This window comes from Artemia sp. Qi Xiang Cuo, chromosome 4 (assembly GCF_049724085.1).
Source record: "Artemia sp. Qi Xiang Cuo chromosome 4, ASM4972408v1, whole genome shotgun sequence".
Classification (NCBI taxonomy): Eukaryota; Metazoa; Arthropoda; class Branchiopoda; order Anostraca; family Artemiidae; genus Artemia; species Artemia sp. Qi Xiang Cuo.
This window is the reverse complement of record NC_142797.1, coordinates 54,647,280-54,665,084: the sequence shown is the minus strand read 5'-3', so window position 1 is coordinate 54,665,084 and position 17,805 is coordinate 54,647,280. Positions and strand designations below refer to the sequence as shown.

Below are 17,805 nucleotides of genomic sequence, written 5' to 3'. Positions count from 1 at the left end.
AAAACTCTTTCAATAGTTTCTTCTCAATAGCTTTCAGCCCTGATCATGCCAAAATTGCTGTTTTACGGGTTAAAATGCTAGAAAGTGGCACATACTTATAATGTTCTCTTTTGTCCTTAAAAAGAGCACTAGACCTTTAAATCTTGATTCAGATGAACCCAAATTCAAAAATCTAAGACTACTGGTTTGAAAGATCACATCTGCGGGAAAAACAAAAAGCACGGGTGACCGCTCATTTCTGAAAATGAAAAATTTCATATTTTGCTGATATTGTGTTAAGGGTTTTCGTACACATTAAATTTCATCTCGTAGTTTTCTTAAAGATCACGCCCCTTTTTGTGGGGTTTACACCTTTATTTACAATTTTACAAAACTACTAATACAAATGAATTTTTAAAGTAACTTTTAACTCAAAGATTTTTAGATGCACGGCATCAGCACCAATAGGGGATTCTTTCAAAACATGGTTTTCTTTTCTAATTCTGGTTTTTAGAATTTACATGTTCTGTTTATTATTACGAACAGTTGAAAAAAAAAATTTAAACAGTGTATCTTTTTTCACTACCATGTGAAGAAAAAATTAAAATGTTGCTGAAACCACCTTGAAAGTTTTTTTTTTCAGCATCGGCTTATTATTGGTTTTTAAGTTAGTTTAACTTTACGATAAAAAAAATCACTTTCTTTGATGCTTTCTTGTTGTTAATTTTTTTTTTTTTTTTTAAGGTAATTTTCTATCAAGTATGCAAAAATTAGTTGACTAAGCAATTTAAGGAACTATTAAACTTTCATTATAGCACAAATAACAATCTAGCCTTTATGGTATTTAAGACCACTATTAACTGATGTTTATTTGTGGTATCTTATATACTAATTTGAATTTGAATTCGTCATTTGATATAATTAATGTTTGCTTTGGGTTTCATTTTTTTATTCATTTCAATTTTCATTAATTTTCAGTTCTATCTGTCATAGGCTTTAATTTCTTCTCATTTTTTACTTTTTTGATGTTATTCTTTTATTTTTCTTGAAAAGCTGCTATTTAATATTCAGTATATCTTTAAACACAGCTTTTAATGGTAAGACCGAACATTAATGTAACCTACCTTTGTCCTTATGAAAAAATGTTTGAATACGTCCTACATCTCCCTAGTGCTTCAAATTACCAAGTTAAATTCCTTACCATTATAAACATAAATGAATTAGGGGTAGCTTAATGAATAATTTAATAGATACAAGTTACATAACAATAACATCAAAATATCAGAAAAGGAAAAGAAAACTAACCAAAAGAAGGCTGTGGTATCAATATTAAGCTACTTCCCGAATTCCCAAAACTTCCCGGTGATTCAGGAGCCAAGATATAGGTATTTTCCCCAATATTGTTTGATTCTGCATTACCGACTGTGCCCTGTGAAGTGTAAATGGGAATAATGAATAGAAACCTTCCTTTCGCTGTTGTTTTGCTTGTTATTTCTGATTTTTCACTTGTCAGCTCCTTCTTCATTTGTTGGCTTCTTTGTAAATTGTTTGGTCGGGAAATATACTGATAATACGAAAATGGTGACACATATGAATAAGGTCTTACAAATCGATACATAGGTGTTTGGTAGTAGGGATACGGTGCCGGAAAATACCTAGGATACATAGGTGCAATATAGTCCAACATTTTCTCATCTCGTTCTTGCCTTACACTGGTATCTATCATAGATTCTTTAACTTTCATGGTCTCCAAAGTCTTACTAGTGTCCTCATACGCCATCGAGCTACTCAGGACAACAGTCAATATAAACATACACTTCATTTTGAACAGTTAGCTTAAGTACTGAACAACCAAGTAAAAATAACTGTATATATATGCATAGTCTTTTTAATAAAAACTCTCATTCTTTTCTTTTCAGCTGCCAACCTGTTTGTAGCCGGTTTTTTTGCTAATATTTGCAAATCTATAAAAAAAAAAAAATATATCATTTGTATGAAGTAATATCCTCAACTTCCAGTTTTAAGTTTCTTGACCCTGCTAAAGCTGCATACTAATCCTAGTTTTACCTCTTGGTGAAAAAAAAATATTGACACTTTTGTTAGCACCACTATTCCACACATGAAGGATAATGGTGCTTGAATTTTCAATGTAAGTTTCATATTTTAAAAATACTTAGATACATAGAAAATAAAAAACTTTGAATAAAGAAAGCATATTGTTGAAAACACTTTTTCATCACACTTTTATTTCATCACAAGAAACTCAAAACCGTAGAAATGTAATTTTATTAGCCACCCTGGAAAAATGGCTACCTTATGGATCAATAAATTCCCTACCCTACCACTTCTTAAGAGCCCCTGGAATTATGGCCTTGCAGTAAGCTTCGTCTCTGGAGACTTTTAGCCCAATACTAGCGGTGCTTAAGACTCATTGACACGCCTAGCCCCCCGAGGCCAACATAGCTGCAAATGCTTCTCCTCTAACCAGATCTATTCAAAGTTTCATACCTTGCCCCCTCCCATGAAATTCTTATTTCCCCCAAATCCTTCCTTATTGTCCTAAAAACCTTTATAATCTGGTCCATAGAAATCGCTGAATATGGATTCTTTTTTTACTAGATAGAAATTGTTATGTCTCACTACTTTTCTGCGCACTACTTCTCATTTTTTTTTTTTTTTGGTTATATTTTATTGTGCTTTATCGAGATTTTGCACATGACGTAGTTTTATTAGCATCTCAGAACCTTTGTTCAAGTTCGCTTTCTCTCAAATTAACAGACGAAAGCCTTTTTTGTGATAATTGATTATAAATTAATAAAAAGCAATTTGAAAAGTTAAGACCTGAAGAAATAAAGTCCTATTATGCTTAAATTAGTATCTCAGAACCATCGTTCAGGTTCACTTTCTCTCAAATTAACAGACGAAAGCCTTTTTTGTGATAATTGATTATAAATTAATAAAAAGCAATTTGAAAATTTAAGACCTGAAGAAATAAAGTCCTATTATGCTTAAATTAGCATCCCAGAACCTTTGTTCAAGTTCGCTTTCCCTCAAATTAATAGACGATAGCCTTTTTTGTGATAATTGATTATAAATTAATAAAAAGCGATCCGGACTTGTTCCAGTTAAAGATAGGAATGGGGTCGCAATTAGCGACAAGGAAAAAACTAAAGCGAGATGGGCCGAACATTTTGAGAACTTGCTTAACCGAGATAGAGTTGCAGGAAAAAATATAGAATAAAATGAAAAAGTTTGTGATACCTTGGATGTGAAGGAAGATCTGTTTTGTGAGGAGGAATTAGCGACAGTACTAAGAGAATTAAAGAATAATAAGGCCTCCATGTGCTGATAGTGTGGTAAATGAATTTCTTAAATATGGTGACTCAGAGGTTAGAAATAAGCTACTAGAAACTATAAATGTCATTTTTAAAAAAGGAGAAGTACCAGGCGATTTTAGAAGAACCTTAATTAACCCACTTTATAAGAAAGGTGAAAAAGTGAGTATGCTAAATATCGAGGCATTAGTCTGGTTTCTGTAGGTAGCAAATTACTTAGTAATATGATACTTTTTAGACTGAGAGATGCCGTAGACAAAGCTTTAAGAGAAGAACAGTGCGGTTTTAGAAAAGGTAGAGGATGTGTCGACCAAATTTTCACTATTAGGCTAATAATTGAGAAGTGCCTGAGTTTTCAAACACCTTTGGTCCTCAGTTTCATAGATTATGAGCAAGCATTCGATTCTGTTGATAGAAGAGCTTTGGTAAAGGTTTTATCCTTGTATGGTATACCAGACAAATACGTTAAAGTGATTAGTTTAGTAAGTTTAGTAGTTTAGTAACAAATACAGTAAAGTGATTATACGAGAATAAAACTGCTGCGGTTAAGGTAGGAAATGAGGTTAGTAGCTGGTTTTGTATTAAATCAGGAGTTAAGCAGGGTTGTGTTCTATTCCCGTTTATATGGATTATTTTGATGGACTTTGTTTTAAGGAGCACAGGAAAGCCAATGGGAGACCACGGAATCAAAAGGGGAGGAAAAAGTCTCCTAGACTTGGATTATGCTGATGATTTAAGCATCCTAGATGAAAGTGCGATCAAAATGAATCAACTTTTAGCGGTTTTATGAGTTCATACCGCTAGCATAGCCCCAACAAGTAAGGTTAGGAAAACTAAGACACTAAGGCTAGGAATAAGTTAGGATCAAACGGTGACGTTGGGCAATGAAAACATTGATCAAGTGGGCAGCTTCACCTACCTTGGTAGTATTATTAGTAAAGATGGTGGGAGCAGTGAGGATGTTAAAAGTAGAATAGCCAAGGCTCAGGGTGTTTTTTCACAGTTAAAAAAAGTCTGGAAGAATAGGAAGATATGTCTGCAAACCAAGATTAGAATATTAGAAGCTACAGTGATGACAGTGGTCAAATATGGCTCTGAAGCATGGACGCTCCGAAAAGCGGATGAAGATTTGCTAGATGTTTTCCAGAGAATTTGCTTAAGGATTGTTCTGGTTACTCGGCTGATTGACCATATTTCAAAAAATAGGCTATACGAAGAATGAGGTTAATACCGCTCTCTAGGGCTATAATGAAAGAAAGGTTGAGGTGGTTAGGGCACGTTGTGCGGATGAAGGATGACAGATTGCCGACGATTGTTCTTTTCGGCCAACCATCTAGGGCTAAACGGAAAGCAGGTCGTGCCCGTCTCGGGTGGGAGGACGTCATAAAGAAAGATTTAAAGGAAATGGGAACTTCATGGGAGGATGTAAAAGGGAGACTTTGAATAGATTGGGGTGGAGGAGGAGCGTGCGTAGCTGTGTTGGCCTCAGGCGGCTTGGTGCTGCGGTGAGTTGTTAGTGGTAGTAGTAGTAGTTTTTTTGCTATTTTTCTTTCTTTCTTTTTTCAAGAGTAATGAAAGTTTGGCTCTGCTGTCTTACCATAAACTGAGAAAACTTTGCTAAAAGAGCAACTTCTTGGTACTGATAAAATATGAAAAGTTGAAATGTTGAAAAAAAAATATAAATATGAACTTTTGCTGCTTGCTTGCTTGCGTTACTTTGGTCGCTTTTTTGATAAAGAAATTTTTTCACTTCTTCTCTTGTTGAGCATAATACGGCCCTTGGGGAAATACGGCATTCGAGGGAAAAATTATCTATGAAGGCTTTTACACTTAAACTGATTAATAACCTGGCTCTTTTAAACCAAAAGATAATCCAATTCCGCTTTCTAAGGCTATAACGAGACACTTTCCGTGGATAGAAGATGACTGATTGCCACTGATCTTCCTTGTGGGCCAATCATCTAGGGCCTAACGAAGAGCGGTTCGTCCTTGAATGAGGTGAGAGCAGGTCGTAAGGAAAGATTCAAGGTAAGTTTAAATTCCTGGAAGTATGTAAATAGGGAGTGCTTGAATAGATTGGGATGGAAAAGGAGCGTACGTAGTTGTGTTGGCCTTAGACAGCTTGGTGCTGAAATGAATTGTTACTAGGTGTAGCTGTAGCATTATTATTTACTTGAATTAATAATTCGAGCTTAAAACGAATATCCAGCGCAATCAGCAAATAAATAAAACTCGAAACAAACAGATATTGCAATAAATAGTCAAGTCAAACTTTAGATGGACAGACACTGACACAAATAAGAGTAGGGTTAACACCCTCTAAGCCTTCTAAAGACAATAATGTAATTTATAATTAATGAAATTACAACAAATTTTAAATCGTTTCTTCTTTTATAACATCAATAAATTGAAAATTGCTGATTCCTTTAGAAACGAACACCAGTACACATAAAAGTATTAAGGTTCTTTCAAATTGAAAACGTAAAACTTTACGATACGTTTAGTCCTAAGGTTGTTACGTTTCATGTTACGGGTCTTAAGTTTATGTGTATTATTCACATCGAAAATCTTCCCTTTACACTGCAACGTTAATTTTCAGTGCTACGCTTGGAAAAAAGTGATTTTCCTTGTTGATCAAGGAGGGGGGCTGTAATTTCCCCATGCTAGGTTTTCGACCGTACTGATTCCAATGGTACACTTTTCATTTTGATCTGATGCCATTTTGGAGGGGTTTCATACTTTTATTTAAATCACCATAGATATATTTTCGAAAGAAACTTTTACTTTTAAAACGAACCGAAATAATAGTTACCATTCCTGAATCAGTGTCAGATGACAATTTTTTTAATCAGGTAGTTAGATTACGCTCGTAAGCGCTAGTCGGTAATCTTAGTTGCTACGTTGATTTTCTTCTTTTTTTGCTGATAATATGATAAATAAAACACAGAGGTCGAAATAGAAATTGTTTTCATTAAAGCAGAAATGACGCTCTGTCGTTTAAAGGATGGTTTTGAGCTTGAAATATCGTTTATTTTTCGGTTTCTGCTCGTTCCTGGTATATTTTAGCTTTTTAATTTTTTCTGTAAATCGTTTTTCGTAGAAAAATTTTCTAAATTGATTGTAAATTACAAAGTTAAGAACACCATGACTCTCAGCTCTCTTTAGTCATCTATTACAATTTAGGTACCGTACTTTGTGTTTTAGGTTAGGATGTTGCGCCTTACTTTTATGTGAAAAAACACGTTTTTTACTGAATCTCGGATAAGAGACATAAAAAGGTAACTCAAATATACTACAGATATATCTGTACATCCTTTTGATGGAAAAAAAATATTCAAATTAATGAATATTTTTGGTCAGCTACAATAAGTCGCAAAACAAAACTCATTGTCTAAAAACATTTATTTCATATTGATATAATGAGTTAAAAATATTGACGCTTAAAACAACACATTTGATTCTACGAAACGTCACGTGACTAGATTGTACACTTTTTTGAAAAATTGTTCAAACGGAAACCTAGTGAGGAAGATAGATTTGACATCTACCCCTCCTACCTTAGAACACCACATTTATGTTAAAAAAGAGAATTCAAAAATACGCAACAAAACTTGTTAATAGAAAAAAAAAATACTCTTTTTACCCTCCCCCATCAATTTTGGAAAGGTTTGCTGCCATTTCTCCTCTTAGGGTAATGAGCCGAGCCACATTTTGAGACCAATATGCCACTAGTCCCTTACCTAGCATAATCATCAGGTTTTATGGGACTGCTGAACCATAGCTGGAGTAAATAGCAAATAACTTGAATAGAATTGCTTCACCAGGAGTACATAAAACTGTGTAAACATAATCTTTAAGTAAACACAGAAATGTTATTTTAATTCAATTTCAAAAGTAAGATTTAGGCAAACCCCATTTTTGACTATTATAAACAAACAATAACCAGTTTAAGAAAATGGGAACTGCAAGTTATAATTTAAAATTAATAGTACGAAACTATCCCAAATTTAAGGAGCAGTGACTGTATATCAAGCCAGTTGCAAACAAAGATATATATATATATATATATATATATATATATATATATATATATATATATATATATATATATATATATATATATATATATATATATATATATATATATATATATATATATATATATATATATATATATATATATATATATATATATATATATATATATATATATATATATATATATATATATATATATATATATATATATATATATATAAATATATATATATATATATATATATATATATATATATATATATATATATATATATATATATATATATATATATATATATATATATATATATATATATATATATATATATATATATATATATATATATATATATATATATATATATATATATATATATATATATATATATATATATATATATATATATATATATATATATATATATATATATATATATATATATATGTATATTACATATATATGTATATTGTGCGTATTTGCACATGTGTGCTATTATAACTTAAGAAAATGTTATCGCTGGTTCAAAGGTAATGAAAATAAACGCCAAAATTCCACAAAGACATCGAAAGAGCGTTCCAATTTTCCAGGATCGTATTGTTTGAGCATTATCCTGGAAGATGAAAAAGAAAGTGAGAGTACGTAATGAGCAAATTAAGAAAAATAATTAACAAATCCTTATTTTTCTTTCTTGTAAACTGTTGATGGCACTAAATGATAAGTAAATATACTGAAAATTACCTCGTATATAGGTTACAGGGAAAATTCACTACCTGTAACCTGTATCTTTAAATCCAAATCTTATTTTTGGACAGCAAAACTTCAAGAAAAATTGCTTATTCAGTTTATTTGCTTTACGAATTGAAGAATATATATATATATATATATATATATATATATATATATATATATTATTGTATAATATATTATTTATATAGTTATCTAATATATATTTAATATTATCTGATATATATGCACATATTCGAATAATATATAGATGGTTCCTAATTTAAGGAGTTTAGAGGTTAAATCCGTATTCATCTGAGTATTCACTCACTTCTAAGAAAAATGATAAATTTCACATTTTGTAGATGTTGTCTTTGTTGATTTTCCTTGAAAAATACAACCATCAAGATCACACCCCATTTTTCAATAGGCCCATGGACGAGGTTGACTTCTATTTCTATATTTAGATATACATACACAGTATATTTTGTTGTTGCCTTTTATGCAATTAAAACTTCATTTATTAGAGCTTCGGTTTCTATTGACAAAGGTCCCTATTTACTTGAAGTTTTCTTTTTACTATGCACTGCTTAATTCAGTGCTCGCTTAAATGTAAAGGAGGGGCTTAAGGGGCTAATCTTTCCTTAAGCCCCGTCTTACATTCAAGCTTAATATTTGTTAAAGATGCTTCGAGAATGACAATCATTCTTGAAAAAATGCCACCGTCAAAATATTTATTAGGAAAGGGATCTATAACTATAGGGCCATCCCTTCTGTATTTTTCTAGGAAAACTTTTGGATAAATCTTTCCTCTAGGGAGCCTCTCCGTGAATTGCAGTGGGGGGGGCAATGTCCCCTGGGAAACAAGAAGACGTTATATAATGTATGTAAATAGGAAAATGAGAAACATTCCCGTTTAAGTCTTGGTGAAAGCAAAGCTCCTTTACCCCGTTCTCTCTAAGAAATTCCAGCTGGCACTCATGACCCCCCCCCCCCCTATATGCCACCTTTTTTTCTGTAGGCATGAAAATGTAATCTTTAAAATTAAATAAAAGAAAATTGCCTGAAAAAACAGGGACGGTATTATCCTCAGTACCAAATTACAGGCACTACTCAAAATATTCAAATTCCATCTATATTTATTTATTTATTCATTTAAAGCTTTGGAAACCTGTCACAAACCAAACAAGAAGACGTAGCAATAATAAAAAAAAGAACAAAACTTACAAGACAAAAATTAAACGCTTCAAAATACATCACAATTTTAACAGATTATTTCCCTCCTCCTATGGCAGATTCTCCCCCTTCTGGCATTGCATCAGTTTTTTTCAATCAGTTTAAACCAAAAACTATCCAAAATATTCGAGCCTAATAAAAGTTTATATGAGTTACGATTATTTTACACATATGCGGTTTGGATTTACTCAGTTGCAAAGCTCAAGTTCCCCGAAAATTTTAGCCCCCTTCCTTTCCTATGGATTTTTTTGAGCCAAAAATAAGAACACTTTAAATAACCCTTTTTTCTAAGTAACCACCCCATAATGAAACAAATATTGAATTTTAGTGTGAAGAGAGAGAAGAGTTTTAAAAGGTAGCGGACCTCCCATGCTTGTGATAACCCTTAATCTCGGTCATAGCGACAGCTGCAACCTAGTAAAGAGCGAACCAGGGTCCATCCATTAGTAACCACAAGCCTAAAAACGAGTTTTGAAAAAAAAACTGGCTACTGAATAACAGTTGCCATTTGAAGCTCATTCAGTAATGGTAACTATAATTTCATTTTCATCTATAGTAAAAGTTTGCTGCAAAAATAAATTTACGGGCTCTAATAAATAGAGCCTGAAAACTCTCAAAATTGCCGCTAGATCGAAATAAGAAGTGCCATTTGGGATCACCCCATATATGAGAATTACAGTCCTCCGGCTTGAAAAAAAGGAAGATCAGTTTTTCACATAAGCAGCACCGATGTATGGGATCAATTCTATATATACTACTACTAAAGACAACTAATTGCAGAACAGAAAATTGCCTGAAAAAACAGGGACGGTATTGAGACCAATAAAGCTAGACACGCTCCTCCTCCATACCAATCTTTTCGAAGACAACCTCTTTTAATCATTCGTTATCATTCGTTGCTCAGAGTGAAAGGACCTTGTTTGATTTGTATTACATTATCTAAAACCTGTTACCTACAAAACACAATGACCTATTGAATGAAATTGGATATGATTTGTTGGACATAATTAATGAATAATGAACTTGATATTGAATGAAATTGGATACGATTTGTTGGACTGATGAACCGATCATAAGGTGATTGCCAACTCGGGTTGACCTACCTATTCAAAGCTAAGTGGAGTTTTGTCCTTTTTGATAATACATTTCAATGGTTCAGTTCACAAAGGATGCTGTTGTTCTAGCAAAATTCAGAAGTTATCCACCATGGCCATGCCGAGTGTTGGACATAATAAAGGCCAAGAACAATAAAATATCTTATGTTGTATTTTGTTACGGAAGCCATCGTGACAACAACAGCCTCATAACTTTCGACCTTTGTTAGCATTTCAAAGAAGGCTAAGAAGAAAAATGAATTAGGCGTTGCAAACGCTTTTACGGAATTATCTGATTTTCCTCATAAGCATCTTGAGATTAGTGGTTCGAGTTTACCAGATACATTGGTGAATCAGTAAACTCTGTTTTACCGGAGTTGGACACACTTAAATCCAATATCCGGAATGATATTGAAAAAGAAGTTCGTAAAAAAGTTGGAATGTCAATTAGTGCGGATATGGTCTACTCTATCGTTTCTCAGATTCACGACTCTATACTGGTTCAGTATTCGATCAAGTTTGATGAGATTCAAAACAAACTACGGGCTCTCCAAAAAGCGAACCTAGCCCTGGAAAAGGGGTTGAACAACTCGAAACCTTCTTGATGATATAGAGCAGGAAAAACGACTGAATCAGCTCGTATTTCATGGTGTTGACCATAGTGGGGGTCTTTCCATCTCTGAGCGTGAATTGAATGTGATTACGGATAAAGTGCAAATTTCTGATTTTTCTTCGACCACAATAGTTTCTGTATTTAAATTTCGAGCAAACTAAACTGATTCGGACACCATTTTAAACGCAAAAAAGCGTCCTTTGCCTGTGTTGGTTGCGCTTAAATCTGCTGAAATTGCAAGAAAAGTGTTTGCATGTAAGTCAAAGCTTGCTCGGTCGGGAATTTTTGTCATCGAGTACCTAACATGAAAAAAAAGCAGATTCTTGACTTGGCTAAGAGTGAGCTTGGAAACAGAAATTTTTGGTCGAATAACGGGACGATTTTTGGAAAAGACTCAGTGGGAGAGATCAGTAAAACTCGAGCTATGGCTGAAGTGGTTCGTTTGCCGAATCCAACCACATAATTTTGTGTTGTGTAAATTGTGTTGTTGAATTACTTGTATGCTTGTTTTAGGTTTTGTATTCTATAGCCAAAATTTCAGTTCCTTCCACGTTTTTTTTCTCTCTTTCTTTTTCCTTCTTATTTCTGCCTATCAATATCTGGTTTTTTTTTTTTTTGTCGTAAAGGTAGTCACCCTCTTCAATGAGTGCAAATATATATGATGACCCTTTGAATGAATTTGAAGAAAAACGGTTTATTCTTGGAAGCCAAGCTCGTGACACACTTCCGGGGGATGATGAATGCATCAATAATTTTTCGTTGAATTGTCGCCCAAGTAATTATGTGAATCCGAATAATCTTTATGAGTATTCAAATCCTGCGAGTGCAGAAAGAGCGATAGTTTTCTGGAATTGTCAAGGTCTAAGAACGGCATATTCTTCTTTATTTGAGATTTTAAGTTCGCTAGATAAGAAACCGTGTATTGTAGGCCTTTGTGAGACATTTGTTTCTAGCAAGTCAGTGCCAGGGGATTTTTCTTTTCCAGGATATGTTTGCGAGCGAAGAGAACGGACAACCATGGAGCGGGGCGGTCTAGGCCTTTTGATTAATGAAGGTACCCAATATTGGGTTAGGGATGACCTTTCCCTGTGGCTTGAAGGTAGGATCGAAACACTTTTCAATGAAATAAAAAATGAAGGGGAAAGGAACTTGATTTTGGGATTGATTTACAAAAATCCGTCATGTGATGTTAGTTTTTTTCTTGATGGATTTGAACTATTATTAGATAAAATTAATAATGAAAATAAAAACAAATTTATGATGGGGAGATTTAATATAGATTTACTAAAAAGAGCGAATAGCTCAGATTTTGTTAATATGATGGTGTCACATGATGGATCTTTCATTGATAATTTTTTCGTTAATGGTGGATTACTTGAAAGATCCCAAGCAGATGTGGTTGTGTCCGACAGCTCAGATCACCTTCTTTTAATAAGTGAAATAAAGCTGAATCAGTCAAAGGAAAATAAACGAAATGAAAGGGCTTTGTTTTACCGTGAAATGATTAATAAAAGCCTTAAGAGTCTTGCAAATATTATGGATGAAACAAATTTCTCGCGGGTAATAAAGGAAAAGTGTCCAAATACTGCTTATGATCTATTCAGTGAGATAATGATGAATGTAATGAATGAAACGTGTCCCTTGCGAAGAATAAACCCTAATAGAAATTTTCCTAAGAAACCATGGATAACAAAAGCTATTCTAGTTTCAATAAAGCAGAAAAACAAACTTTATGTGAATTATTTAAAGGATCATTCAGATGATAATTTTATAAAATTCAAGAGATTTGGGAATATTTTAATTCAGTAAAACGGAATGCTCAGAAACATCATTTCCAAAATGAATTTAATGAAAATCAAGAGAATATGAAAAATACATGGAAAACAATAAATAAACTTTTGAGTAAATTTCATAGTAAGGAGGAGGTGAGAGCCATGGAGACGACAGGAGGTCGTTTTACTGATTCTCAACGCATATCTGAATTTCTGTGTGATTGTTTTGCAAAAGAAGGGAAAAGGCTTTGCGATCAAGCCCGGGCTAACCTACGCATATCTGCGAGTTTTGGATCTGTCTTTGAAAGACAGCCTGCAAGTGAGAATTTCTTTGAGTTTGCAAGATATTCGGAACGGGAAGTGACACGATTTTTGGCTACGATAAAGTCAAGCTCTAGCGGGATGGATGATTTTTCGCTGAAACTCATAAAAGCCGAAAAAACAAGTGTCTTACCTGTCTTGACAGTAGATTGCTATGTTCCATTTCTATGGATGCCCTAGGAAAACATTTCTATGGATGCTCTACACCTTTTCAAAGAGAGTGAGTATCCTCTCACATGGCCTTCCATTTCTATGGATGCCCTAGGAAAACATTTCTATGGATGCTCTACACCTTTTCAAAGAGAGTGAATATCCTCTCACACCTGTTCCATTTCTTTGAAGTATGTGCTATCAGACTGGTTTTTCTGATTTTTTTGGACAATTGCCTTTAGCCAACAATAGTTTGATATGAATGTGTAGGTAGATAGGATTTGCGAATTTGATCCTATTAAGGTGGAGAAAAAAAAGAAAAGGGTTTAGCATTTGTGAATACTTCGATGTGTTGTCAATTTAAAATAGTTTAGAAATATAAAAAAATTAACAAGAAATGGCTGAAAAGTATTTTGGGGGAGATGGGATGATTGTGTACTGTATAATACACAAGTGATGTTTGGACAGTGTTGTCAATTCAAAATAGTTTAACGTTATACTATACGAAGAACTAAAACGGATTTTTTTTTGTTAAATAAGTAGTTTTTGTATCTTTTAAAAGAGCTTTACAGGATTTGAGAGACTCGGTTGCCTGATTCCGTGTCATTTTTCTTTACTTGGTGCCCATTAAAAACGAAATCTTTGTTTTAAATAAGTAGTTTTTGTATCTTTTAAAAGAGCTTTACGGGGTTTTAGAGACTCGGTTGCCTGATTCATTGTGGTATTTGTTTACTTGGTGCTCATTAAAAACGAAATTTTTTTATTAAATAAGTGGTTCTTGTATCTTTTAAAAGAGCTTTATGGGGTTTGATAGACTCGGTTGCCTGATTCCGTGTGGTTTTCCTTTACTTGGTACCCTTTAAAAAAGAATTTTTTGTGTTAAATAAGTAGTTCTTGTGTCTTTTAAAAGAGCTTTACGGGGTTTGAGAGACTCGGTTGCCTGATTCCGTGTGGTTTTTTTTACTTGGTGCTCATTAAAAACGAAATTTTTGTGTTAAATAAGTAGTTCTTGTATCTTTTAAAAGAGCTTTACGGGGTTTGAAAGACTCTGTTGCCTGATTCCGTGTGGTTTTTCTTTACTTGGTGCCCATTAAAATTAAATTTTTTTGTTAAATAAGTAGTTTTTGTGTCTTTTAAAAGAGCTTTAAGGGGTTTTGAGGGACTCGGTTGCCTGATTCCGTGTGGTTTTTCTTTACTTTGTGCACATTAAAAAATAAGTTTTTTTGTTAAATAAGTAGTTCTTGTATCTTTTAAAACAGCTTTACGGTGTTTGAGAGACTCGGTTGCCTGATTCCGTGTGGTTTTTCTTTTATTCGTGCACATTAAAAACTAAATGTTTTGGTTATATAAGTAGTTATTGTATCTTTTTAAAGAGCTTTACGGGGTTTGAGAGACTCGGTTGCCTGATTCCGTGTTGTTTTTCTTTACTTGGTGCCCATTAAAAACTAAATTTTTGTGTTAAATAAGTAGTTCTTGTATCTTTTTAAAGAGCTTTACGGGGTTTGAGAGACTCGGCTGCCTGATTCCGTGTTGTTTTTCTTTACTTGGTGCCCATTAAAATTAAATTTTTGTTTTAAATAAGTAGTTTTTGTGTCTTTTAAAAGAGCTTTAAGGGGTTTTGAGAGACTCGGTTGACTGATTCCGTTTGGTTTTTATTTTATGTGTACAAATTAAAAACGAAATTAGTTTGTTATATAAGTATTCTTTTATCTTTTCAAAGAGCTGTACGGGGTTTGAGAGACTCTTTTACCTGATTCCATGTTGTTTTTTTTTACTTAAAAGCCATTAAAAACAAAGTTTTTGTTTTAAATAAGTAGTTCTTGTATCTTTTAAAAGAGATTTAAGGGGTTTGAGAGACTCGGTTGCCTGATTCCGTGTGGTTTTCCTTTACTTGGTGCCATTTAAAAACGAAATTTTTGTGTTAAATAAGTAGTTTTTGTATCTTTTAAAAGAGCTTTACGGGGTTTGAGAGACTCGGTTGCCTGATTCCGTGTGTTTTTTTTTACTTGGTGCTCATTAAAAGCGAAATTTTTGTGTTAAATAAGTACTTCTTGTATCTTTTAAAAGAGCTTTACGGGGTTTGAGAGACTCTGTTGCCTATTTCCGTGTGGTTTTTCTTTACTTGGTGCCCATTAAAATTAAATTTTTTTGTTAAATAAGTAGTTTTTGTGTCATTTAAAATAGCTTTAAGGGGTTTTGAGTGACTCGGTTGCCTGATTCCGTGTGGTTTTTCTTTACTTGGTGCCCATTAAAATCGAACTTTTTGTTTTAAATAATTAGTTTTTATATCTTTTAAAAGAGCTTTACGGGGTTTGAGAGACTCTGTTGCCTATTTCCGTGTGGTTTTTCTTTACTTGGTGCCCATTAAAATTAAATTTTTGTGTTAAATAAGTATTTTTTGTGTCTTTTAAAAGAGCTTTAAGGGGTTTTGAGGGACTCGGATGCCTGATTCCGTGTGGTTTTTCTTTACTTGGTGCCCATTAAAAACGAAATTTTTGTTTTAAATAAATAGTTTTTATATCTTTAAAAGAGCTTTAAGGGGTTTGAGAGACTTGGTTGCCTGATTCCGTATGGTTTTTATTTAATTGGTGCCCATTAAAAACGAAATTTTTGTGTTAAATAAGTAGTTTTTGTATCTTTTAAAAGAGCTTTACGGGGTTTGAGTGACTCGGTTGCCTGATTCCGTGTGGTTTTTCTTTACTTGGTGCCCATTAAAAACAAAATTTTTGTGTTAAATAAGTATTTTTTGTACCTTTTAAAAGAGCTTTACGGGGTTTGAGAGACTCTGTTGCCTGATTCCTTGTGGTTTTTCTTTACTTTGTGCTCATTAATAACTAAATTTTTGTTTTAAATAAGTATTTATTGTACCTTTTAAAAGAGCTTTACGGGGTTTGAGAGACTCTGTTGCCTGATTCCGTGTGGTTTTTCTTTACTTGGTGCCAATTAAAAACCAAATTTTTGTGTAAAATAAGTAGTTATTGTATATTTTAAAAGAGCTTTACGGTGTTTTAGAGAATCTGTTGCCTGATTCCGTGTGGTTTTTCTTTACTTGGTGCCGATTAAAAACTAAATTTTTGTGTTAAATAAGTAGTTTTGTATCTTTTAAAAGAGCTTTACGGGGTTTGAGAGACTCTGTTGCCTGATTCAGTGTAGTTTTTCTTTACTTGGTGCGCATTAAAAACGAAATTTTTGTGTTAAATAAGTAGTTATTGTATCTTTTAAAAGAGCTTTACGGGGTTTGAGAGACTCTGTTGCCTAATTCTGTGTGTTTTTTCTTTACTTGTTGCCCATTAAAAACGAAATTTTTGTGTTAAATATGTAGTTTTTGTATCTTTTAAAAGAGCTTTAATGGGTTTGAGAGACTCGGTTGCCTGATTCCGTGTGGTTTTTTTACTTGGTACCCATTAAAAACGAAATTTTTGTGTTACATAAGAAGTTTTTGTATCTTTTAAAAGAGCTTTACGGGGTTTGAGAGACTCTGTTGCCTGATTCCTTGTGTTTTTTTTCTTTACTTGATGCCCATTAATAAACGAAATGTTTTGTTAAATAAATAGCTTATGTATCTTTTAAAAGAGCTTTACGGGGTTAGACAGACTCTGCTGTCTGATTCTGTGTAGTTTTTTATAATTGGTGCTCATTAAAAAAGAAATTTTTGTGTTAAATAAGTAGTTCTTGTATCTTTTAAAAGAGCTTTACGGGGTTTGAGAGACTCTGTTGCCTAATTCCGTGTGGTTTTTCTTTACTTGGTGCCCATTAAAATTAAATTTTTGTGTTAAATAAGTAGTTGTTGTGTCTTTTAAAAGAGCTTTAAGGGGTTTTGAGGGACTCGGTTGCCTGATTCCGTGTGGTTTTTCTTTACTTGGTGCCCATTAAAAATGAAATTTTTGTGTTAAATAAGTAGTTTTTGTATCTTTTAAAAGAGCTTTACGGGGTTTGAGAGACTCGGTTGCCTGATTCCGTGTGGTTTTTCTTTACTTGGTGCCCATTAAAAATTAAATTTTTGGGTTAAATAAGTAGTTTTTTTTTATCTTTTAAAAGAGCTTTACGGAGTTTGAGAGACTTGGTGGCCTGATTTCGTGTGGTTTTTTTTACTTGGTGCCCAATAAAAACAAAGTTTTTGTGTTGAATAAGTAGTTCTTGTATCTTTTAAAATAGCTTTACGGGGTTTGAGAGACTCAGTTGCCTGATTCCGTGTGGTTTTTCTTTACTTGGTACCCATTAAAATTAAAATTTTGTTTTAAATAAGTAGTTTTTTTGTCTTTTAAAAGAGCTTTAAGGGGTTTTGAGTGATTCGGTTACCTCATTCCGTGTGGTTTTTCTTTACTTGGTGCCCAATAAAAACGAAATTTTTGTGTTAAATAAGTAGTTTTTGTATCTTTTAAAAGAGCTTTAAGGGGTTTGAGAGACTCTGTTGCCTGATTCCGTGTGGTTTTTCTTTACTTGGTGCCCATTAAAAACGAAATTTGTGTGTTAAATAAGTAGTTTTTGTATCTTTTAAAAGAGCTTTACGGGGTTTGAGAGACTCTGTTGCCTGATTCCGTGT

The 17,805-nt window shown here is 33.1% G+C and overlaps 2 protein-coding genes across 2 annotated transcripts in view; one reads left to right on the top strand and one right to left on the bottom strand.

Moving 5' to 3' along the window:
- The first annotated feature begins 5,214 nt into the window (after window positions 1–5,214).
- Elo68beta (Elongase 68beta) overlaps window positions 5,215–17,805 on the top strand; it is a 141,510-nt gene continuing 128,919 nt past the window's right edge. Inside the window, exon 1 of the mRNA XM_089088416.1 lies at window positions 5,215–5,342. The gene's annotated coding sequence lies outside the window, so the exon portion shown is untranslated. The remainder of the gene's footprint in view (window positions 5,343–17,805) is intronic.
- LOC148953246 (uncharacterized) overlaps window positions 7,829–17,805 on the bottom strand; it is an 87,780-nt gene continuing 77,803 nt past the window's right edge. The window contains exon 4 of the mRNA XM_089088415.1: window positions 7,829–7,963. Coding sequence (XP_088944541.1) covers window positions 7,853–7,963 — 111 coding nt within the window. The 3' untranslated portion in view covers window positions 7,829–7,852. The remainder of the gene's footprint in view (window positions 7,964–17,805) is intronic.